This window comes from Ictalurus punctatus, chromosome 15, assembly GCF_001660625.3.
Source record: "Ictalurus punctatus breed USDA103 chromosome 15, Coco_2.0, whole genome shotgun sequence".
Classification (NCBI taxonomy): Eukaryota; Metazoa; Chordata; class Actinopteri; order Siluriformes; family Ictaluridae; genus Ictalurus; species Ictalurus punctatus.
The window spans coordinates 3,403,167-3,429,070 of record NC_030430.2 but is presented as its reverse complement, the minus strand read 5'-3'; the positions used below and the strand labels follow the sequence as shown (position 1 = coordinate 3,429,070).

Here is a 25,904-nt window from a genome sequence, read left to right as displayed (position 1 = left end):
ATGACACTAGACACATTAGTAGAGAATGGTACTGAAATTTTTTTGCAGGACTGTTTTTTTTTTTTTTTTTTTGTGGATACAGTTTCGGTTTCCTGAGGGGCGGAGCCAAACCACCACTGTCTTTACACCCGGAAGGGATAGAATGAACTAGAAATAGAACGGGGGAGGAGCTGACACATCACATGAGCCACTTTATTAAACATTATAATCAGTTATGATGAAATAAAGAGGGGTAACATATTTCGGTAGCTATACATTTAGTCAGATTCAGTGATCCTAGCCTACTCTATCTCAGAGTAATATGCATTTGTAAAGAACAAACTATAGGATCTCCAACATTATTGGGTCATTACAGTAAATAGTTATAAGAATAAAGATAAGCCTACATGTAGGCTATCAGACAACCAGAATGTTATACACATCAACAAGCGCTACTGTAAAACATAACCAAACCATTCACAGTAGTAACACATTAGCGGTCTAGCAGCAGCATTAATGTTTTATTTCTTCTCTAGACACGCATTTCGATGCTCGCGACAATATCTAGCTTGTCCAATGAACGTGTTTCTCTAAGACATGACGCACCTTTTATTTACAGCACAGCTCTCTGCACTAATGTCTACGCGCTCACGGTCACGCGCAGTCACGTTCAGGGACGTCACGCGCGTTCCCGTTCGAACATTTGCTCAACAGCGACTCCTGGTCACAGTTGTCAATAAGTCACCGGAAGGTAAACACCCAAGAAGCGTAACAAGATAAGTAAGATGTTTAAATTACTTTAACCGGCGCTAAAATGAATCGCGAGACTGAGTTTATGGTGTAACATTAAGTAAAATCTAATATACGACGTCTTTAGTGCCTACTGAAAAAACAAATCGCGAGACTTTTCCAGTGTGGTTTGTAGACACACAGAGATTAACTCGACTGTAGTTAATAAATAAAATGAGCGCACTATGAGAGACGTTACATTCTTTTAGTTTTACAAGTTGAACGCACATGAACGCCTCCACAAAGTCGTTATTACGAGTGGGGGAAACTCGGGAATTTCTCTAATCCGGAGTTTCCGAGTTTAGGGGCGTGTCTGTAAGAAAGCATGGCGGAATCATTAGTCTGTAGTTGACTGTAAATCTATTGAAATTGAATGTTTATTCGCATTAGAAGCTGATTTCAGTTATGTGTTTGGTATATGCAGCAAGTTATTGAAATACAAGCAAATTGCTGCTGCAATGGTCCGTTTTAAAGGACTCATTCTAAACTCCGCCTTCCAGAGAGCATACTCTACTCTGATTGGTCAGACGTCCCAGTCTGTTGTGATTGGTCTACCGCTGTCAGCTTGTGGCCAAAAAAAGAGCCTAATTTGTTGCGGCTTTTTCCAAAATTTGCTATGCAAATTGTGGAGAACTGGTAAAATTGCAGTTGCACGAAATTGTTTTGCACGGTCTTTTGCAGACATGTTTGTTGGTAAACAAGACCTATTAGCTGTACTCCTGCTTGTGAATCAAAGAGGGCTTTGGCTGCATGCATGTTGTGACGATGTCACATGACGTCACATGACCTGATATGACCTGACATGACCTGACATGGCCCAAATCTGTGGAAAATCCTGGAGGGACTGACTGTTTCATTTACTAAATACATTCATTTAAAAAAAATTCTAGAGACAAGTTTTAGGATTATGATTTATTAAAGTTGACATGTCCAATCCACAAAGTGAGGGTCTGGTGAATTTATTTTCCAGAAAGACATTTCAGTTGGTGCAGGCTAGTTTTGAGAGCGTTGTCATGGATGAGGATAGGAATGTTATTTGGAAAAAAAAAATCTTTTTTGCTTAGGTGTATGAAGTACATTTTAATGTTAAAAATAGATATGATGGCCAACACCAAATAGTCAATTTTTTCCCCCAATTTTTACTCCGTACTTGTACAAATAACCTAAAAGATATGTAGAACATGTATTAAGAACACTGGATTAAGCCATGGCCTTAGTGAAAGTGAATAAAGTTGCTGAGAAAACCTTTTGGAAAACTGAATTCCAGTTTGGAAGACTTGTTTCTGTTTGGATGCACCTCTTGTCTGTCATTTTATAGACACTCTGTGGGTCCCCATAAGATCTTGGGGGCAGAGCTTAATGAATATCGGCGGGAATAAGCCCAAGGAGAAAAAAAAACATTCAAATGTTGAACCCATCTAACCAGATTGGAAAAAAAACTTGCCTAATGCACCTTTAAAGCTTCATGCCCATTTTAATAAAGATGAACAAACGTCATCCAGAATTCCTGATGCCCATGTTGACTTCTCCAAATATAATTCCAACAAATCATATCTTGGTTTTCCCAGCCCATTCTTCAGTCTTTTGTTGAGTTTTTCCGGGAATTCCGTATCCCAGTTCTTAGTCTTCTACCCTCTACCCTGTCGTACAACTGATACAGCTTGTAGAATTACTTCCTCTTACCTTCTCATGAGGTGGAGTCTTCGTGCCACTGGGCTCGAGAACCCTTGGAGTCCTTTCTCTTTCTCTGAAGAAGTTTGTAACAAAGGAATTCACTCTTGAAGTAAGGTATATGAATCGTCCTTTATATGGACTTTGGTTTATTAAAGAATAAAAGGATTACAAATATCTTAACTCTGAATATAAAGAAAAATAAAGAACAACTGTATACTACGCAGAGTCTGATAATGGTTTTCTTTTTAGAAGAAATTAAAACGAGTAAGTCTTCACCCGTGGAAATGGCATCTAAACACTTGCCTTTCCTCGATATTTATACATTTTTTGAGTGTGGCCCTGTGCTTTAGGGTCCAGACTAGTGCACAAAACCATGCCTTCTTTAAGGTCACAGAATGGGGTTACATGTTCTGACCTTCAAGTTACCTGTAGAGAAACATGATGCATGTCCTTATTTGGGCTTAACAGAGAGACACAATGAACTGGAGAACTTGGTATAGAGCTCTAATTTTGAAGCTGTGCGCAGAAAACCATATGTATGCTTTTACTCGGACCATGTCAGTTTTATTTCTAGGTGCCCTGGCGCCTTTTCTAATTCATCTACGTGTGTGTGCAGAAAACAGAAGATATGCCTTACTTGGTCCGTTTCAGTTTTATTTCTAAATGCCCTAGCGCCTTTTCTAATTCATCTACGTGTCTAATAAAGGCAGAGGGTCTGGGTTCTGTATTACAATCACGAGCGGCTCTTTTTATTTCTTCTGTGTATCTTTGCCCATAGCTCTGATTTGGTTGCCTAATGCCTTCGGCTCTCTTGTATCTAGCACAATAATTCAATCTTTCAGCTTCAGCTCTCATTTGATTCAAAACACCTAATATGCTATCACATTCTTTCTCTAAACGTTCATGTTTTAATATCAGCTTTTCAGTTCTTTTCACATCCAGCGTGTCAAGTTGTAAATCTTGCAGGTCTTGCTGGAGGAGCAGAACATCAGGAACAGCTTTCTTAGTGGCCCCCGAACCAGAAGATTTTCCAGTCCGTCTTCGTTGCTGGGTACCTGGGGAATGGCTTGAGCCCTTTCTTTTTCTTGGCCCTCTTTTTCTCCTGACGCGGTTGTGTTTCCCCGGGCTGTCAAGGTTGAGGTTCTTTACATAGTTTAATCATAACACGGTTTAATCGTAATTGCATAACATAATACATCATCTTGTATTTTACACTTAAGCAAGAAATAACGGTAGGGCTGAGGCTACATAATCCTGAGATCTAAATCTCCTACAACACTTTATAGATTTTTGTCAACCTTTGTTCACTTTTTCTACAAATCCCTCAACACTTCAAAGAGCAATCCCTGGAAAACAATAATTTCATTTTTTTTCTATGGACATCAAAAGCCTATTTACAGTCATTCCTACTAGGGATGGATTGATGGCCTTAGAACAATTTCTAGATGTGTGACTGGACAGGGACCCACCTACTGAAATTCTCTCAAGATTATCAGAGCTTGTACTAACACCTAACTGCTGCAAGTTCATTTCCAGGCTTAACTCCCAAGTAAGATGTGTTAGTATGGGCACTAAAATGGGATCCTCTGATGCAAATGTCTTTGTTGGATTTGTTGAGTAAAATTTCTTTGATCAAATTATGGGGCAGGTACCCACACTATTTAATAGGTACATTGGAATGAAAATAATATTTTTAGACATATCTTTGAAGTCAGCAGATTCCACTAAAAAAAAAAAAAAAACACAATCCATTGTAGACTCTTATTTTAAATTCTTAACATCCCAAGCACTACAATTCAATTTATTTATTTGTATAGTGCTTTTTGCAATAAACATTGTCTCAAAGCAGCTTTACAGAAACATATAAACACAGGATACAGTATATTTTAAATGTTTGAATTTATCTCTAATGAGCAAGCCAGTGGAGATGGTGGCAAGGAAAAACTCCCTAAGATGATATGAGGAAGAAACTTTGAGAGGAACCAGACTCAGAAGGGAACCCGTCCTCATCTGGGTAACACCGGATAGAGTAAAGGGAAGTTCATTGTAGTTTTTATATGAAGTCTGTTTTGTTGAACTGATCCACTGTTCACTAAATCTCCAGGCTGCACTGCTTGGGGCTGTCTTCAGTAGCCTCCAGTTGATGGGAACTCCCACCAGATGTAGGGCATCAGGATGGATCGGGCAGGTATGGAGAGCAGAAAGAGTCAGGATTACTGGCATCTTAGGAATATCGTGTAGCTTGACAGAGACGGAGAGGGAGAGATTATTAGGTATGCTTATTGTCCCATAATGGATAAGACGGTGTACTTTGTGTAAAAAGATAATAATAATAATTTTAAAAAAAAAAGTCTTCATGGTAAGCTTGAGTAAACAAATCTGTTTTCAGCTTGGAGTTAAACAGTGAGACTCTGTCTGAGTCCTGAACACTAATTGGAAGGCTCTTCCATAACTGTGGGGCTTTGTAAGAGAAAGCTGTTCCCCCTACTGCAACTTTCACTATTCGAGGTATGAACAAATAGCCTGCACCTTTTGATCGAAGTAGGTGTGGCGGATCATAAAAGACCAAAAGTTCGCTCAGGTACTGTGGTGCGAGACCGTTTAGGGCTTTATAGGTCAATAGTAGTATTTTGTAATCAATGCGAAATTTTACTGAGAGCTAGTGCAGTGTGGATAAGATCGGGGTGATGTGAGGTCATTTTTCCCGGTTCTAGTAAGGACTCTTGCAGCTGCATTCTGGACTAACTGGAGTTTGTTTATGCTCCTACTGGAACATCCAGACAGTAAGGCATTACAATAATCCAACCTTGAGGTAATGAAAGCAACTAATATTTCTGCATCATGTAGTGACATTATATTCTTATCTTAGCAATATTTCTGAGATTAACAAAGGCTATCCTAGTAATATTATATAGATGAGCGTCAAATGAAATACTGGAGTGAATAACCACACAAGGTATTTTACTGCTGCATATGACGAAACAGAAAGACCATCCAGAGTTACTATGTAATCAAAAGCTTACTTCTAGCTGTATGTGGTCCTCAAGGGCGTAACCATGGTATGGACATTGGTGGGGTCCAACAAACTCGGTGGGAGGATATGCAAGTGAATGTAACGTTAATGGTCAAAAACTGGAGCTGACGTTAGCCACGCCTACTTCATGGGTGTGCAAATATCAAAAGTTAATTGACGTTCTTAAGAACAAACCAAGCCATGGTATGATGCCTTCTATACTAAGCTAAGGTCACCTAGTATCTAGTTACTTACTGTCTGAAAAAAGCTTGTATGCTCTGCTACACTTTTCTATGCTTGGCTGCTGCCACCATTTCTTACAGACTGTGCGGCTAAAATATATCAACGAACTTCCATTGAGTATGGGCGCATCTAAGCGTACAATCGGAGGGGGGGCACACACCTATTTTCCTTAACAAACGGAAATATATTAAAAAGGAATAGACATAAATAAATAGAATAGATGAAGAAAAGACAGATCCGTTGGTAGGGTTCATTAAAGGGGGACATATAGAAAATATTTTGTACTGTATATTGTGGGGGACAGGTTGGTATCCTCAACATTGGGGGGGGACATGGACCCCCCCCCAATCCCCCCCCCCCCCCCCCCAAAAAAAAAGAGTGCGTGGTTACGCCCATGGTGGTCCTAGTAGAAGTACTTCTGTCTTGTCAGAATTTAATAAAAGGAAGTTAATAAGCAAATGCTTGGTTACAAATGCTTGTAACCATCTTGACTTATAACTCCAGTTATTACCCCAAAGTCAATTACATTCATCCCTCCTTCTTCTGTTAATTTTACCATATCACCTTTTCGAATCAAATGTTGCTTATTATTCCAAATAAAATGATAATGAATTCAGTTTATTTCCTTAATACACCTGTCTGGTACTGCCAGTGGATATGCTGGGTAAATTAATCTTGATATTCCTTCCATCTTTGTTAATACAGTTCTTCCAAAAATTTAAATATTTATTGGTAACCAGTTATTCAATTTAAAAACAAAACAAACAAACATTTTTTAGTAATAGTATGCAATCTAATTTTTTAATTGAATATTTTTAATAAAATTTTGTGTATTATCATGAATAGTGAGGATCTCATATTTTTTCAAGTTTAAATATAACCCTGAAGCATCTTAAAAGGCATTAGGTATTTGATCAGAGTCCTTTAAAAATAAGGTTGTGCTAGTTGTGTAATTATCAAGGATCTACCAAAAACATTTAATGTTTTTATACTTTCATTATTTTTAATATACAGTGCTTGTAACTCAACGGCAAGTAAGAAAAGAAGCGGGCTAACTGGGTGTCCTTGACGTATTCCCCTTTTAATATCAAATCTTCTTGTAGTACCCAACTGAAGTTAGACGGAACTTGTTTGTTTGTACAACACTGAAATGACATTAATAAAAAAAAAATTCCCAAAGCCAAAATATTACATAGACTCTAAAATAAAAGGATGTTCAAGTTTATCAAATGCTTTAAAGAAATCCAGAAATATTATACCATCATCCTCTATTAAATATGAATAATCTAACAAATCTAAAACAAGCCGGATGTTATTGTGTATTAATCGATTTAGAAGAAATCCAGATTGTGTATCACTAATTACCTGTACTACTTTTAAGTCTACTAGCCAAAGCATTAGTAAATATTTTGTAGTCAACATTAAGCAATGTAAGTGGCCTTAAATTATCAATAAAAGTTTTGTCTTTTTTTGGTTTAGATATTAACACAATTATAGTTTGTTTCATTGTTGTTAGTAGTGTATTAGTTTCTATGTGTTCCTTCAGTGCTTATATAGCATTTCTTTTATATCAGTTAACTGAAAGGTAAGTTGTATTCCATCTTGACCTGGTGACTTCCTAAAACCATTTTCTTAATAACTGTAACAATTTCCTCGATTTTTAAATCAGAGTCACATGTCATTTTAAAATCTTGGTCTATCTTAGGAATAAAAGGATCTTCTTTTTTCAAGAAATTCTCAGAGTTTGCTTGAGAAAAAGATGATGAATATAGGCATAAGGTAAACTTCAATAGTTCATAATTTATTTCTCTTGGATCAGTTACAATTTTATTATTTATATTTAGAGTAGTAATTGCATTTCGTCCCTGACCTTGTTTTATTTCTAATCTACTGTTAGACATGATACTATTACACATGATAGAATTGATGTAAGGTCAGTAAGACTTTGAGCGTATTTAAGTGAAACAAGCATTTAATAACAATGGTATTTTTCAAACATGAAACCCCTGCGATCATGGACAGGTATCTGAAGATATAGCAATATGAATGTGAAACCCCTGTGATCAAGCACAGACAACTATTTGCAGCAAATGGCTTTTCACCTCAAACTGCGCATGATTGTTGACCTATGCAGATTCTGAAAATAGACCACGCCTACCTGATGACACAATATCTATTACACTCAGTGCGTTTACATGGACAACAATAACCCACTATTAACCCAATTAAGACGATACTCTGATTAAACAACTACCATATAAACAGCAATTTTTAATTACTTTAATCTGATTAAGGTCATACTCGAAGTAAACACAAATCGAATTAAAACAGGTGGAGTATTCCTGTTTTAGTCACATTATCGACGTGTATTACAGACATGTACACACTTTAATCACACCATTAACGGCGTGTGGGAGTTTTCACCGCATTTTGCGACAGGACACGTACACACACGGTAGTGCTCAACCGTTTTACGGCAAACGAGAGCACGGCTGCATCCCAAACCGCGTACTTACCTACTATAGGCCTATAGCAGGCGAAATACATGTATCTCGGCTACTATGCAGTAGGTAAGTACACTTTTGGGACATAGCCCATGGCTTCAAGCAGTCGTCTATTAGCACGTATAGCATGACAAATAATTAACCACACTTGAAGCGTCCGTAAAAATTTTAAATAAAAACACCCAAAACTATATATATGGTACCATAACGAAGACGAACTGTATGTTGATAGGTGAAATTTTGGAGGAAACGTGGACGGCGTGGCGCGGTGACGTAATGACGTGTACCGTTAATCTAATTATGTTCTATAACATGTAAAACGGGTACATGACAGGAGTATTCTAAAAGCGGCTCATGTAAACACCTTAATCACATTATTATCTTACTCAGAGTAAGGTCAATAATTAGATTACTACTGTCCATGTAAATGTCATCGAACTGCAATCCCTGGAACGAAATGAAAAAATGTTTTTTCCAAAAAATTTTCTCTCCATCTGATTAATTGAAATAATAATAGTAATAATAATAATAATAATAATAATAATAATAATAATAATCAATTAATCGATTATGAAAATAATTGATAGTTGCAGCCCTACATCCAAGACCTTGGCATACTGAGACTGTAACTAAAAAGAGTAGTGTACTGTTTTTAAAAAAGGGGGAATCCTGTAGTCATATTAGTCCTATAGGCCTTGAAGCTATTACCTGAAAACACACAAGCCGTAAAACTAAACTCGCCAGAGCTCGGTTCGTTTGAACGCGTTTAAACCATTTAGGCGTCCTTAATTATGTCGGACTGCTTAGTTATGACACTAGACACATTAGTAGAGAATGGTATTGAATTTTTTTTCCAGGACTTTTTTTTTGTTTGTTTTTTTGTGATACAGTTTCGGTTTCCTGAGGGGCGGAGCCAAACCACCACTGTCTTTATACCCGGAAGGGATAGAATGAACTAGAAATAGAACGGGGGAGGAGCTGACACATCACATGAGCCACTTTATTAAACATTATAATCAGTTATGATGAAATAAAGAGGGGTAACATATTTCGGTAGCTATACATTTAGTCAGATTCAGTGATCCTAGCCTACTCTATCTCAGAGTAATATGCATTTGTAAAGAACAAACTATAGGATCTCCAACATTATTGGGTCATTACAGTAAATAGTTATAAGAATAAAGATAAGCCTACATGTAGGCTATCAGACAACCAGAATGTTATACACATCAACAAGCGCTACTGTAAAACATAACCAAACCATTCACAGTAGTAACACATTAGCGGTCTAGCAGCAGCATTAATGTTTTATTTCTTCTATAGACACGCATTTCGATGCTCGCGACAATATCTAGCTTGTCCAATGAACGTGTTTCTCTAAGACATGACGCACCTTTTATTTACAGCACAGCTCTCTGCACTAATGTCTACGCGCTCACGGTCACGCGCGGTCACGTTCAGGGACGTCACGCGCGTTCCCGTTCAAACATTTGCTCAACAGCGACCCCTGGTCACAGTTGTCGATAAGTCACCGGAAGGTAAACACCCAAGAAGCGTAACAAGATAAGTAAGATGTTTAAATTACTTTAACCGGCGCTAAAATGAATCGCGCGACTGAGTTTATGGTGTAACATTAAGTAAAATCGAATATACGACGTCTTTAGTGCCTACTGAAAAAACAAATCGCGAGACTTTTCCAGTGTGGTTTGTAGACACACAGAGATTAACTCGACTGTAGTTAATAAATAAAATGAGCGCACTATGAGAGACGTTACATTCTTTTAGTTTTACAAGTTGAACGCACATGAACGCCTCCACAAAGTCGTTATTACGAGTGGGGGAAACTCGGGAATTTCTCTAATCCGGAGTTTCCGAGTTTAGGGGCGTGTCTGTAAGAAAGCATGGCGGAATCATTAGTCTGTAGTTGACTGTAAATTTATTGAAATTGAATGTTTATTCGCATTAGAAGCTGATTTCAGTTATTATGTGTTTGGTATATGCAGCAAGTTATTGAAATACAAGCAAATTGCTGCTGCAATGGTCCGTTTTAAAGGACTCATTCTAAACTCCGCCTTCCAGAGAGCATACTCTACTCTGATTGGTCAGACGTCCCAGTCTGTTGTGATTGGTCTACCGCTGTCAGTTTGTGGCCAAAAAAAGCCTAATTTGTTGCGGCTTTTACCAAAATTTGCTGGTAAAATTGCAGTTGCACGAAATTGTTTTGCACGGTCTTTTGCAGACATGTTTGTTGATAAACAAGACCTATTAGCTGTACTCCTGCTTGTGAATCAAAGAGGGCTTTGGCTGCATGCATGTTGTGACGATGTCACATGACCTCACATGACCTGATATGACCTGACATGGCCCAAATCTGTGGAAAATCCTGGAGGGACTGACTGTTTCATTCACTAAATACATTCATTTAAAAAAAATTCTAGAGACAAGTTTTAGGATTATGATTTATTAAAGTTGACATGTCCAATCCACAAAGTGAGGGTCTGGTGAATTTATTTTCCAGAAAGACATTTCAGTTGGTGCAGGCTAGTTTTGAGAGCGTTGTCATGGATGAGGATAGGAATGTTATTTGGGGAAAAAAATCTTTTTTGCATAGGTGTATGAAGTACTTTTTAATGTTAAAAATAGCTATGATGGCCAACACCAAATAGTCAATTTTTTCCCCCAATTTTTACTCCGTACTTGTACAAATAACCTAAAAGATATGTAGAACATGTATTAAGAACACTGGATTAAGCCATGGCCTTAGTGAAAGTGAATAAAGTTGCTGAGAAAACCTTTTGGAAAACTGAATTCCAGTTTGGAAGACTTGTTTCTGTTTGGATGCACCTCTTGTCTGTCATTTTATAGACACTCTGTGGGTCCCCATAAGATCTTGGGGGCAGAGCTTAATGAATATCGGCGGGAATAAGCCCAAGGAGAAAAAAAAAACATTCAAATGTTGAACCCATCTAACCAGATTGGAAAAAAAAAACTTGCCTAATGCACCTTTAAAGCTTCATGCCCATTTTAATAAAGATGAACAAACATCATCCAGAATTCCTGATGCCCATGTTGACTTCTCCAAATATAATTCCAACAAATCATATCTTGGTTTTCCCAGCCCATTCTTCAGTCTTTTGTTGAGTTTTTCCGGGAATTCCGTATCCCAGTTCTTAGTCTTCTACCCTCTACCCTGTCGTACAACTGATACAGCTTGTAGAATTACTTCCTCTTACCTTCTCATGAGGTGGAGTCTTCGTGCCGCTGGGCTCGAGAACCCTTGAAGTCTTTTCTCTTTCTCTGAAGAAGTTTGTAACAAAGGAATTCACTCTTGAAGTAAGGTATATGAATCGTCCTTTATATGGACTTTGGTTTATTAAAGAATAAAAGGATTACAAATATCTTAACTCTGAATATAAAGAAAAATAAAGAACAACTGTATACTAAGCAGAGTCTGATAATGGTTTTCTTTTTAGAAGAAATTAAAACGAGTAAGTCTTCACCCGTGGAAATGGCATCTAAACACTTGCCTTTCCTCGATATTTATACATTTTTTGAGTGTGGCCCTGTGCTTTAGGGTCCAGGCTAGTGCACAAAACCATGCCTTCTTCAAGGTCACAGAATGGGGTTACATGTTTGACCTTCAAGTTACCTGTAGAGAAACATGGTGCATGTCCTTATTTGGGCTTAACAGAGAGACACAATGAACTGGAGAACTTGGTATAGAGCTCTAATTTTGAAGCTGTGCGCAGAAAACCATATGTATGCTTTTACTCGGACCATGTCAGTTTTATTTCTAGGTGCCCTGGCGCCTTTTCTAATTCATCTACGTGTGTGTGCAGAAAACAGAAGATATGCCTTACTTGGTCCGTTTCAGTTTTATTTCTAAACGCCCTAGCGCCTTTTCTAATTCATCTACGTGTCTAATAAAGGCAGAGGGTCTGGGTTCTGTATTACAATCACGAGCGGCTCTTTTTATTTCTTCTGTGTATCTTTGCCCATAGCTCTGATTTGGTTGCCTAATGCCTTCGGCTCTCTTGTATCTAGCACAATAATTCAATCTTTCAGCTTCAGCTCTCATTTGATTCAAAACACCTAATATGCTATCACATTCTTTCTCTAAACGTTCATGTTTTAATATCAGCTTTTCAGTTCTTTTCACATCCAGCGTGTCAAGTTGTAAATCTTGCAGGTCTTGCTGGAGGAGCAGAACATCAGGAACAGCTTTCTTAGTGGCCCCCGAACCAGAAGATTTTCCAGTCCGTCTTCGTTGCTGGGTACCTGGGGAATGGCTTGAGCCCTTTCTTTTTCTTGGCCCTCTTTTTCTCCTGACGCGGTTGTGTTTCCCCGGGCTGTCAAGGTTGAGGTTCTTTACATAGTTTAATCATAACACGGTTTAATCGTAATTGCATAACATGATACATCAGCTTGTGTTTTACACTTAAGCAAGAAATAACGGTAGGGCTGAGGCTACATAATCCTGAGATCTAAATCTCCTACAACACTTTACAGATTTTTGCCAACCTTTGTTCACTTTTTCTACAAATCCCTCAACACTTCAAAGAGCAATCCCTGGAAAACAATAATTTCATTTTTTTCTATGGACATCAAAAGCCTATTTACAGTCATTCCTACTAGGGATGGATTGATGGCCTTAGAACAATTTCTAGATGTGTGACTGGACAGGGACCCACCTACTGAAATTCTCTCAAGATTATCAGAGCTTGTACTAACACCTAACTGCTGCAAGTTCATTTCCAGGCTTTACTCCCAAGTAAGATGTGTTAGTATGGGCACTAAAATGGGATCCTCTGATGCAAATGTCTTTGTTGGATTTGTTGAGTAAAATTTCTTTGATCAAATTATGGGGCAGGTACCCACACTATTTATTAGGTACATTGGAATGAAAATAATATTTTTAGACATATCTTTGAAGTCAGCAGATTCCACTAAAAAAAAAACACAATCCATTGTAGACTCGTATTTTAAATTCTTAACATCCCAAGCACTACAATTCAATTTATTTATTTGTATAGCGCTTTTTGCAATAAACATTGTCTCAAAGCAGCTTTACAGAAACATATAAACACAGGATACAGTATATTTTAAATGTTTGAATTTATCTCTAATGAGCAAGCCAGTGGAGATGGTGGCAAGGAAAAACTCCCTAAGATGATATGAAGAAGAAACTTTGAGAGGAACCAGACTCAGAAGGGAACCCGTCCTCATCTGGGTAACACCGGATAGAGTAAAGGGAAGTTCATTGTAGTTTTTATATGAAGTCTATTTTGTTGAACTGATCCACTGTTCACTAAATCTCCAGGCTGCACTGCTTGGGGCTGTCTTCAGTAGCAGAATGTAGCCTCCAGTTGATGGGAACTCCCACCAGATGTAGGGCATCAGGATGGATCGGGCAGGTATGGAGAGCAGAAAGAGTCAGGATTACTGGCATCTCAGGAATATCGTGTAGCTTGACAGAGACGGAGAGGGAGAGATTATTAGGTATGCTTATTGTCCCATAATGGATAAGACGGTGTACTTTGTGTAAAAAGATAATAATAATAATTTTAAAAAAAAAGTCTTCATGGTAAGCTTGAGTAAACAAATCTGTTTTCAGCTTGGAGTTAAACAGTGAGACTCTGTCTGAGTCCTGAACACTAATTGGAAGGCTCTTCCATAACTGTGGGGCTTTGTAAGAGAAAGCTGTTCCCCCTACTGCAACTTTCACTATTCGAGGTACGAACAAATAGCCTGCACCTTTTGATCGAAGTAGGTGTGGCGGATCATAAAAGACCAAAAGTTCGCTCAGGTACTGTGGTGCGAGACCGTTTAGGGCTTTATAGGTCAATAGTAGTATTTTGTAATCAATGCGAAATTTTACTGGGAGCTAGTGCAGTGTGGATAAGATCTGGGTGATGTGATGTCATTTTTCCCGGTTCTAGTAAGGACTCTTGCAGCTGCATTCTGGACTAACTTTGGTTTGTTTATGCTCCTACTGGAACATCCAGACAGTAAGGCATTACAATAATCCAACCTTGAGGTAATGAAAGCAACTAATACTTATGCATCATGTAGTGACATTATATTTCTTATCTTAGCAATATTTCTGAGATTAACGAAGGCTATCCTAGTAATATTATATAGATGAGCGTCAAATGAAATACTGGAGTGAATAACCACACAAGGTATTTTACTGCATATGACGAAACAGAAAGACCATCCAGAGTTACTATGTAATCAAAAGCTTACTTCTAGCTGTATGTGGTCCTCAAGGGCGTAACCATGGTATGGACATTGGTGGGGTCCAACAAACTCGGTGGGAGGATATGCAAGTGAATGTAACGTTAATGGTCAAAAACTGGAGCTGACGTTAGCCACGCCTACTTCATGGGTGTGCAAATATCAAAAGTTAATTGACGTTCTTAAGAACAAACCAAGCCATGGTATGATGCCTTCTATACTAAGCTAAGGTCACCTACTATTTAGGTATCTAGTTACTTACTGTCTGAAAAAAGCTTGTATGCTCTGCTACACTTTTCTATGCTTGGCTGCTGTCACCATTTCTTACAGACTGAGCGGCTAAAATATATCAACGAACTTCCATTGAGTATGGGCGCATCTAAGCGTGCAATCGGAGGGGGGGCACACACCTATTTTCCTTAACAAACGGAAATATATTAAAAAGGAATAGACATAAATAATTAGAATAGATGAAGAAAAGACAGATCCGTTGGTAGGGTTCATTAAAGGGGGACATATAGAAAATATTTTGTACTGTATATTGGGGGGGACAGGTTGGTATTTCCTCAACATTGGGGGGGACATCACCCCCCCCCCCCCCAATGGGTGCGTGGTTACGCCCATGGTGGTCCTAGTAGAAGTACTTCCGTCTTGTCAGAATTTAATAAAAGGAAGTTAATAAGCGTCCAACGTCTAATGTCCTTTACACATTTCTCAACTTACTAAGCTGCCGTCTGTCATCTGGCTTTGCTGAAACATACAACTGTGTATCATCAGCATAACAGTGGAAGCCAATACCATATTTATGAATAATTTGACCTAGGGGTAGCATATATAAAGTAAAAAACAGTGGGCCTAAAACAGAACCTTGTGGAACACCAAACTCCACCTCAGTGTGCGTGGAGAAGTCGCCATTTACATCTACGAACTGATAACGATTGGTCAAATAAGACCTGATCCAGGAGAGGACCGTTCCCTTAATGCCAACAACATTTTCTTGTCTATCAAGGAGAACAGTATGATCAAAGGTATCAAAAGTAGCACTAAGGTCAAGTAACACACGTAAGAAGACACAACCCTGATCAGAGGCCAGTAATAGGTCATTTACTACTTTAACCAGCGCTGTGTCTGTGCTATGATGAGGCCTAAATCCTGACTGGTACATTTCATGTATATTATTCCTATGTAGTTACGAGCATAGCTGCTGTGCTACAAACTTTTCTAAGATCTTGAGGTAAAGGGGAGATTTGATATTGGCCTATAGCTGGACAATTGACAGGGGTTGAGGTCAGGCTTTTTAATCAGGGGTTTGATAACTGCTAGTTTAAGTGATTTAGGTACTTAGCCAGGACTAAGGGAAGAATTGATTATTTTTAGAAGGGGTTTGATTGCTCCTGGAATAATCTGTTTGAAGAAACATGTAGGTAAGGGATCAAGTTTGCAAGTTGATGATTTTGATGAAGAAATGAATGAATTTAGTTCGGTCTGTCTAAGGCGAGTAAAACATTCTAATTGTTGATCTGATATTGCTATATTATTATTTACAGGGTAAGTTATAAGATTTTAAATTAATAGTCTGAATTTCATGTCTAATACTTTCAAATTTGCTACTGAAAAAAATACATGAAATCGTCGCAGCTGTATAATGATTGTGTGCCTGTTTCAGTGGTGGACTTATTCCTACAGAATTTTGCTACAGTAGTGAATAGAAATCTAGGATTGTTTTTGCTATCTTCTATTAGGATGGAGAGATAGACTGATCTAGCAGCACTAAGAGATTTTCTATAGTTCAGAAGACTCTCCTTTCCATGCTGATTGAAATATTACCAATTTAAATGAGTTTGCAGTGAAAATGAAAATTTTCTCCAGAAAAATAAGGAAATGTGCAATCATTCCTAAGAAATGTCATAGCTCGTGCCATGAAACGCAAAGACAAGGAGCTGATCTACGCTCTGGGAACTTTAGTACCCCATGAAATGAACGTGATGTTCTGACTACAGCTATTACGTCAAGCATATCCACTGGTTTCACTACAGCCTCAGAAGCACTCTGCTTTTTCCACCACTACCTATATGTACTGTGTATGCAAAAATCTTGTGATTTTAAAGAAATACTGTTGTAAGAAAAAATGGAGAGGATGTCGAAGATCTCCATGAAGAATACATTTATTACAGCATGGCAGTGACAAAGTACATGAAGCACTTCAAGTTTGTCTGAGTCAAAGTGAACCCCGAGCAATATCAGCACAGACATTTTATACTGTGTTTCAATCCAGGTTTTCTGTATGTAATGTAAATAAAGTTTTATTCTAAATGTAAATTAAGGATAGCATTTGTTGTGATCGCTTTCCATACTCACATCTCGGTACGGATGTTCTTACAGATGTTACCCTAAAAGGTGATGATGCTAACTACGGTCACATATCCCCTTTGTTCAGGGATGGTGTCGTGGCAAACAATCTTTCAAGCCTAAGTCAAAAATCTTCAGAGAGAGAAGCTTAGTAGATGTCAAAAAGTAATTATCTATATTGAAACAATAAAGTGAGACAGTCTAAAGAACGTCTAAATTATACAAACACACACAGCCCTTTTTATACCTTTCTCTACAGCATTCTCATCTTAGGCGGGGTTTTACCATTTCTCATTAAAAACAGACCAATCATCTTCGCCACAATTATTCATGTCTACTTATTATCTTAAATTTGTGGAGCATGCGCAGTTAGTTGTTCTTCTTGAAAAGGTTTTATGAGGACAAGGTTTCTTTTTTTCTTTTCTTTTTTTAGAAAGGGTTTCACTCAGAGTCTTTGTTTTTTCTTTCTCTCTGATCAACACACCTTTCCTATGCTTCACTGAGCTTCTGTCTGTTTCTGCTGTCCTAGCTGATATCTACCTCCCTTCCTGAGCCCCTATCCTAACTCCTTAATTGTCCTCCAGCCTCAAGGTTATTTACTTCTGTGTAGGAAAGTACAGGCGGATACAGAAAAAACAATTATTGTTCAGTAAGACACAGAATTCATCTAACTCAGTACACAATTAGAATAGAACTTGATCAAAAAGTTCTATGGGTTTAGATTATGCTTCTAAATATTGATTGTACATGTAGATTATGCTTAAGTAATAAATCTAAATGTTCGTTATACATATTGATTACACTTTATTAGCATATCCAGATGTTAGTTATACATATTGATTATACTTCATAAATATTTTCTATAATAGTTCTTGATGTCCTACTGCCTTTCCCATGCTATAACTGTGTGAATGTCACTTTAGGTGGTATTATACACACATTGCTGAGACTGAGATAAATTGTCCCTTTTGATAATTCTGCCTTTTTGTGGAACAAGCTTATCCTAACACAGTTCGGGGTGGAATCTACCGAGAGGCAGTCTGTTATTTCTTACATTGTAAACCAGAAACATATATTTTTTATTTCAGGGTAACTTTCTAGGACAGAGCAACACCTTGAGCCTATGTGGTGTCTAATATTTATAGTTGAAGATGTTGAGCTACATGATCATCTGCTCTACACTTCTCATGACTGCCGTAACGGTCCGAGGTGAGGTCTCTTATACATTAGATGTTACAGCTGCAGCTTCCCCACCTTATATATATTACAGTATCTCACAAAAGTGAGTACACCCCTCACATTTTTGTAAATATTTGATTTATAACTTTTCATGTAACAACACTGAAGAAATGACACTTTGCTACAATGTAAAGTAGTGAGCGTACAGCTTGTGTAACAGTGTAAATTTGCTGTCCCCTCAAAATAACTCAACACACAGCCATTAATGTCTAAACCGCTGGCAACAAAAGTGAGTACACCCCTAAGTGAAAATGTCCAAATTGGGCCCAAAGTGTCAATATTTTGTGTGGCCACCATTATTTTCCAGCACTGCCTTAACCCTCTTTGCCATGGAGTTCACCAGAGCATCGCAGGTTGCCACTGGAGTCCTCTTCCATGATGACATCACGGAGCTGGTGGATGTTAGAGACCTTGTGCTCCTCCACCTTCCATTTGAGGATGCCCCGCAGATGCTCAATAGGGTTTAGGTCTGGAGATATGCTTGGTCAGTCCATCACCTTCACCCTCAGCTTCTTTAGCAAGGCAGTGGTCATCTTGGAGGTGTGTTTGCTGTTGTTATCATGCTGGAATACTGCATACTGATCATGCTCTGCTTCAGTATGTCACAGTACATGTTGGCATTCATGGTTCCCTCAATGAACTGTAGCTCCCCAGTGCCGGCAGCACTCATGCATTCCCAGACCATGACACTCCCACCACCATGCTTGACTGTAAGCAAGGCACCTAAGACACACTTGTCTTTGTACTCCTCACCTGGTTGCCGTCACACACGCTTGACACCATCTGAACCAAATAAGTTTATCTTGGTCTCATCAGACCACAGGACATGGTTCCAGTAATCCATGTACTTAGTCTGCTTGTCTTCAGCAAACTGTTTGCGGGCTTTCTTGTGCATCAACTTTAGAAGAGGCTTCCTTCTGGGACGACAGCCATGCACACCAATTTGATGCAGTGTGCGGTGTATGGTCTGAGCACTGACAGGCTGACCGTCCACCCCTTCAACCTCTGCAGCAATGCTGGCAGCACTCATGCGTCTATTTCCCAAAGACAACCTCTGGATATGAAGCTGAGAATGTGCACTCCGCTTCTTTGGTCGACCATGGCGAGGCCTGTTCCGAATGGAACCTGTCCTGTTAAACTGCTGTATGGTCTTGGCAGCTCAGTGTCAGGGTCTTGACAATCTTCTTATAGCCTAGGCCATCTTTATGTAGAGCAACAACTCTTTTTTTCAGATCCTCAGAGAGTTCTTTGCCATGAGGTGCCATGTTGAACTTCCAGTGACCAGTATGAGGGAGTGTGAGAGCGATGACACCAAATTTAACACACCTGCTCCCCATTCACACCTGAGACCTTGTAACACTAACAAGTCACATGACACCAGGGAGGGAAAATGGCTAATTGGGCCCAATTTGGACATTTTCACTTAGGGGTGTACTCACTTTTGTTGTCAGCGGTTTAGACATTAATGGCTGTGTGTTGAGTTATTTTGAGGGGACAGCAAATTTACACTGTTACACATGCTGTACACTCTCTACTTTACATTGTAGCAAAGTGTCATTTCTTCAGTGTTGTCACATGAAAAGATGTAATCAAATATTTACAAAACTGTGAGGGGTGTGCTCACTTTTGTGAGATACTGTATATATAATTGTATGACGCATGAGATATGAGATAAAAATGTCAGTTTTAAGATCCAGATCTCAATATCCATATCTCAAAAAAAAAAAAAAAAATAGGTTATGATTTTGGAAACAGACAAAGTGCAGGCCATACAAAGGATATTTGGATATTTGATAATCATTAATAAGCCTGATCTGTATTTATCTGCTCAGCACAATGTGAGAGACCTGATGTTGGGGAAAACCGGATTTTGACTGAAGACCAACAGACTTTTCCTGATGGATCCACTGTAACGTTCAAATGTTCCACTGGTTATATTCCTGTGAAATCATCAGCTTCCAGATCAATCACCTGTACTGGATCCCAGTGGAGCGAACTCGAACTTCAATGCAAAAGTAAACTGTCTACAAACATCTTTTTATATTTAGCTTTAATTTGTGTATAGTTTGGATTACTGGTGGGCGATATGACAAAAATATATTGTGATTCTCAAAAACATTTCTACCATACACAATATGTATCATGATATATTAGTTTAGCAAGAAATGATCAAACAGCCATATAACATTTTTTTAATAAACATTTAAGGGGTTTGTATAATGTACACAAAAATAAATGTATTTGGTTTTTTATATTTCAAATATTTAATTTTACTAAAAAGTAGAAGAAAACCTGTAAAAACTTCAATATTTTTCTATTTTATAGATTAATTTTAAGATCACATCAGCTGCTTCTAGTCAGATTATCTAAAAATAAGCAAAACAAAAAGCAAGATATAATGATTTCTCAGAAAAGCATATTTGACATAATTTATCACAATGTTGATATTATATTGCCATATTGTCCTTGCCATAGTAGTTTGGATTCATATCATAAATGTTTTTTGGACATTTTGCAATTTAATAGGAAAAATACTTTATTTTATTGCATGGACACATGCAACCCTTTATACCACAGCACAGTTAAAAGCTGGAATCTGATTGGTCAGAAGGCGTGTATTATGTTTGTAAAACAGCACAGGTATTTCCGGCTGTAAAATTAACGATATGCGTATTTATTAATATGCAGGTTCTAGTACATTATTGTTTCTATAGTAACAGCTCATACACAGGGACGTGGACTCTTCACATAATAGGAGACTTAAAATAAATGGATTTAAAAATGCATGTTTTAGCAAAGTAAAGTGTTTAATTGAAGATGTATGACGTTTGTTTGTTAGGAGACGTTTATTTAACATTTATGGAAGGAGTCTCGGTTGTAAGCGCTCTCAGTCTTGGTCACATTTTCAGTTTTCTTTGTTTTCACAGTAAAATCACGGCCTGTGCTGTGTGTGTGTGTGTGTGTGTGAGAGAGAGAGAGAGAGAGAGAGAGAGAGAGAGAGAGACTGGTGAGGATATAATTGTCTATCATAGCTATAACGTAGGTGAGAACAGGAGATAACTTGTCTCTCAGATGTTCCACAGCATTAAATCTAACTATAAACCGTTAAAAAATGTGAAAAATGTTATAAACGCTGACAAATCACTGTGGTAAAAGTGGAAATTCTTTTTTTTCCAGAAAGAACCTGTGGAAGTCCTGGCGAGATTCCCAATGGAAAGTATATATATCAACCTACAGACGGAATTTCGTTTGGTGCAACCATCACAGCAGAGTGTAATGAAGGGTAAAAATTGTTTATCCATGTTTGGTTCTGCACACATGTATCTGCACAATAATAGTGAATAAACAGACTGTGGATAAACTATAAAAAGTGAATAAGCATACTATGTAATGTATACAAACTACACTACACTACTAGTCAAACATTTACATTTAAATTGTTTGCCTAAACAAGTAGCCTTCATTTAGAACATAGGAGAAGAAGTGTGGAGATCAACAAATTTGAATAAAAGAATTTAAATAAAAGCCTCCTGGGTGAAGCTTCTCATGAAGCTGGTTGAGAAAATGCCAAGAGTAATGCAGCAGAAATGCTGTTAAGAATTTAAAATAGAAAATAGTTTTGAATTGTTCAACACTTTTTGATCACCGCATAATTCCACATCCGTGTTAATGTGTATTTTATTATTATTATTATTATTATTATAAAATGGAAGAAAATTTCAAAAAAGAGAGAAGCCATTCTTTGAATGAGCAGGTGTGTCCAACGTTTACCTGGTAGTGTAAAATCAAAAGTGTTGCTGATCATACAAAGATAAGACTGTATGTTAATACACCTAATGCAGCTTCTTGACTGTTCTGCTTTAATGGCCTCCCAATAATGAGAAGCAGACTGACATGTCCTTTCATTTCATTATTTGAAAGAAAATCTAAAGGAAAAAACTAACTTGTTTTCATTGCTAAATTAAAATCTCTTTGCAGTTATATGCTTGTTGGAACACAAACAAGAAATTGCAGAGAAAATGGCTGGGATGGGAGAGCTCCTATATGTGAAGGTAATGTCATTTTTTGCTTTTACATTTTTCATTATTAAAAACAGCTACATTACAATGAAGATAATAATACTAGATCATAATCAGAATTTAGAAATGTTGTCAGCATTCATTTACCAGCTTGGCAAGGTTTTAGAGGAAGATGACCCAATGCTGCAAACTGACATTTTGAATGACTTGCTTGTAATTTCTGTTATGGAGGAACATTTAATGATTTCTCCAGTCTCCAAGGGTGTTATATAGTGATGAATACCAAGTTTAAAATGTATCCTGTACTAATTCATCAACAGTCTTCAAATCCTACAAACCTTCTCCAGTTTAAAATGTGATGACATGAATGTCCTTATTACAGCACTGCACAATATGATGGCATTCTGGTATTTTCCTTTCTCTGTAAATTTTACCACAGAATTTATACAATTATATTTCTCCTTCAACATTAGTCTAAAATAATTAAAGAATACCTGAATATTTATTGTGATTTTTTTTTTCAGTGACGAAGTGTACAAAGCCTCCCGGTATAACAGATGGCACTTTTGAACCAGAGTATGACTCATATGATTATGGACACGCAGTCATATACTCTTGCAACAGAGGTCTTGATCTTATTGGACTTCCAGAATTAACCTGCTCTAGTGATGGAACTTTTCAGCCTTCTCCTCCTCGGTGTCTGCGTGAGTTCCACTCAATTCAGTGTTTAAAACAATATTTCATTAAAAATAAGAATAAAAATCCTGTTTTTACATTTGTATGTTGATCATGATGATTTTAATAGTTATAAATTGTATATTTGAGCACAAACGGGTACAAGAAGTAAAAAAATAGATGACATTCTTTTTATACAGTTGTGTCCTGTGAGAGACCGGAAATCCCAAACGCAGTTAGAACTGAAGGAAAATCACCACCTTATAAATATAACAACTTTGTCCGCTACCGGTGTAATAAAGGCTACAGAATGAATGGGTCTGATTACCTGGTCTGTACGGAAGATGGGTGGAATCCACCTCCTCCTCAGTGCAATGGTACTACTAATGAATGTTTCTCAATAATAAACATAATTATATATTCACATCACAAACAGCATTAGTTATGACTGGTTCACGGAGATTCATGCAATCAGATGTTATGTTTGATATGATTTTTTTTCAGAGGTTTAATTGCCATTCTTTTCTTCCTCAGTTATTACGTGCTTAAAACCTCCTGATATAAACAATGGAATATTTAACCCCCAGAAGGAGTTATATGAATACGGAGAAACAGTCACATGGTCTTGTAATCAAGGTTTTAGACTTGGTGGCGCTTCAACAATATCATGTACTGATGATGGAACATTTCAGACGTCTCCCCAATGTCTGGGTAAATATTTGAGAAAATCTCAAAGATACGAATGTGTTGTTTTGTGTGATGTTGAAATTTGCTGTAAAAAGCACATCTCATTAGTGTTAAAGCTTTCATTGTTTTATGGTTTAAGCATGTACAGCAGGGTCAACAACTTGTGTATTCAGCAAATTATTTCTGTGGATCCGAGAAATAAGTTCCACTTAAAAATACTGCCGTTATGAGCGATCAATGAATGAAAAAACTTCTCTAGTTCTCCAGTATCCTCCTGGAATCCACCTCCTCCACAGTGCCACTTAAGTAAGATTAATCAATGTTTTGAATGACTGATATGCCTCCTCAATCAGATGATTGGCTGATTGGGAATTCAGAAGGTACCCTGTTTAACTATGGTCATGATAAAATAATCCCTGACAATTATATAATAATAATAATAATAATAATAATAAATGTTAATTATATTGTACCTTTCATACATTTAAATTGCAGCTCAGTGTACAGTGTGAATATAAAAAACAGAAATACAGAAGCATACACTAGTCAGAAATAAAATGGTAAAATAGGCAACTAATAAGTAAGGAATAAACCCAACCTGGCGTGCAATCAAAATTACTCAACCCCCATAGCAAATCAGGTTTATAGTCAAAATGTACAGAATTTCAGCTGTTTGCAATGAACAAATCAAACAAAAGCATTTGAAATAGTTCAACGGAATGAATCCTTCAAGTGGTTTCCCCAAATTCAACTGAAAATGCAACTCATAATGACTTCTCCAGTCTCAAAATTTTCAACTCCCTGAATAGAATTCACAACAGCACAAATATGCAAAACAGGTGTTGTCTCAAGCACACCTGATGCAACTAGTCAAGGGCTTCATTATTTGCACCAGGTGTGCTTGAGCTGGAACACACACACACACACACACAATAATATAATGAACCCATTTTCTATTATCACATTGATATTAGGTGAACAGTTGATATGGTTTGGAATAAACAGCATTTTATGTTTCTGTTCACTCTTCTCTTTTTCCAGACGTGATCTGTGATAGACCTCAAATTGAACATGGATATATTGACAGCACAGCAGAATATTTTGTATATAAATCATCAGTCCGGGTCCACTGTAACCAGGGATACAAGATGGAAGGGTCTGATTACCTGACCTGTGAGGAAAATGGATGGAATCCACCTCCTCCACGGTGCCACTTAAGTAAGATTAATCAATGTTTTGAATGCCTGATATGCCTCCTCAACTAGATGATTGGCTGATTGGGAGTTCATTAGGAACCCTGTTTAACAATTGTCATGATAAAATAATCCCTGACAATGATAAAATAATAATAATAGTAATAATAATAAATATAGGCTGATTGCCGTGTCCAAAGTGTCCATAGTGTATGAATGGGTGTGTGAATGTGTACTTATAATGACTTCTCCAGTCTCAAAATTATTCAACTCCTTGAATAGAATTCACAACAGCACAAAAATGCAAATCAGGTGTTGTCTCACCAGGTGTGCTTGAGCTGGAACACACACAAACAATAATATAATATGATATGATATGATATGATACGATACAATACGATACGATACAATGAACCCATCTATTAGCACATTGATATTAGGTGTACAGTTGATATGGTTTGGAATAAACAGCATTCTATGTTTCTGTTCACTCTTCTCTTTTTCCAGACGTGATCTGTGATAGACCTCAAATTGAAAATGGATATATTGACAGCACAGAAAAATATTTTGTATATAAATCATCGGTCCGAGTCCACTGTAACCAGGGATACAAGATGGAAGGGTCTGATTACCTGACCTGTGGGGAAAATGGATGGAATCCACCTCCTCCACAGTGCCACCTAAGTAAGATTAATCAATGTTTTGAATGCCTGATATGCCTCCTCAACTAGATGATTGGCTGATTGGGAATTCAGAAGGAACCCTGTTTAACAATATATATATATATATATATATATATATATATATATATATATATATATATATATATATATATCCCTGACAATGATAATAATAATAATAAATGTTAGTTATATAGTTTCACACATTTAGATTGCAGCTCAAAGTACAAGGTGAATATTTTTAAAAAAACAACAAATAATAATAAAGCAAGTAATAAGTAAGGAATCAAACCCAACCTGGCGTGCTGCTGTTGGAAAATAATCAACAACAGGGTGTGATGTGGCCGAAGTCCCTAAGTGCTTCATTCCTCTTATACCACAGCAGATAGCCATGTTTCATTTATTAATGAACTGCACTGTATGTTTAACTGTTTATAGTTCTCGAATGTCTGTGCGCCAAGTTCATTCCTGGTAGCACTTATGTTTATTATGGCTATAAACAGTTGTTCCTGTTCCAGCCTCCCATTTGTTTCTTTCTTTTCAAATTAATAAGATAAAAATGCTACTTGTCATGTTAAAGAGAAACCAGAAAGCACAAAGTTCTTTGTCCTGAAGACTTTTCT

The 25,904-nt window shown here is 37.4% G+C and overlaps 1 protein-coding gene across 4 annotated transcripts in view; it reads left to right on the top strand.

The window, feature by feature from the left end:
* The first annotated feature begins 740 nt into the window (after positions 1-740).
* The window catches only part of LOC128635151 (C4b-binding protein alpha chain), a 31,724-nt gene continuing 6,560 nt past the window's right edge, over positions 741-25,904 (top strand). Inside the window, exons 1-11 of one of the 4 annotated variants that reach the window (XM_053686486.1) lie at positions 13,523-13,701; positions 13,817-13,935; positions 17,877-17,997; positions 19,860-20,042; positions 21,205-21,310; positions 22,006-22,079; positions 22,571-22,750; positions 22,922-23,098; positions 23,256-23,432; positions 24,450-24,626; positions 25,109-25,285. In XM_053686486.1, coding sequence (XP_053542461.1) covers positions 17,940-17,997; positions 19,860-20,042; positions 21,205-21,310; positions 22,006-22,079; positions 22,571-22,750; positions 22,922-23,098; positions 23,256-23,432; positions 24,450-24,626; positions 25,109-25,285 — 1,309 coding nt within the window. In that variant the 5' untranslated portion in view covers positions 13,523-13,701; positions 13,817-13,935; positions 17,877-17,939. Of the gene's footprint in view, positions 760-9,615; positions 9,770-13,522; positions 13,702-13,732; positions 13,936-17,876; positions 17,998-19,859; positions 20,043-21,204; positions 21,311-22,005; positions 22,080-22,570; positions 22,751-22,921; positions 23,099-23,255; positions 23,433-24,449; positions 24,627-25,108; positions 25,286-25,904 lie in introns of those variants that run through there. The other 3 variants (XM_053686488.1, XM_053686485.1, XM_053686487.1) reach the window with 3 other exon arrangements.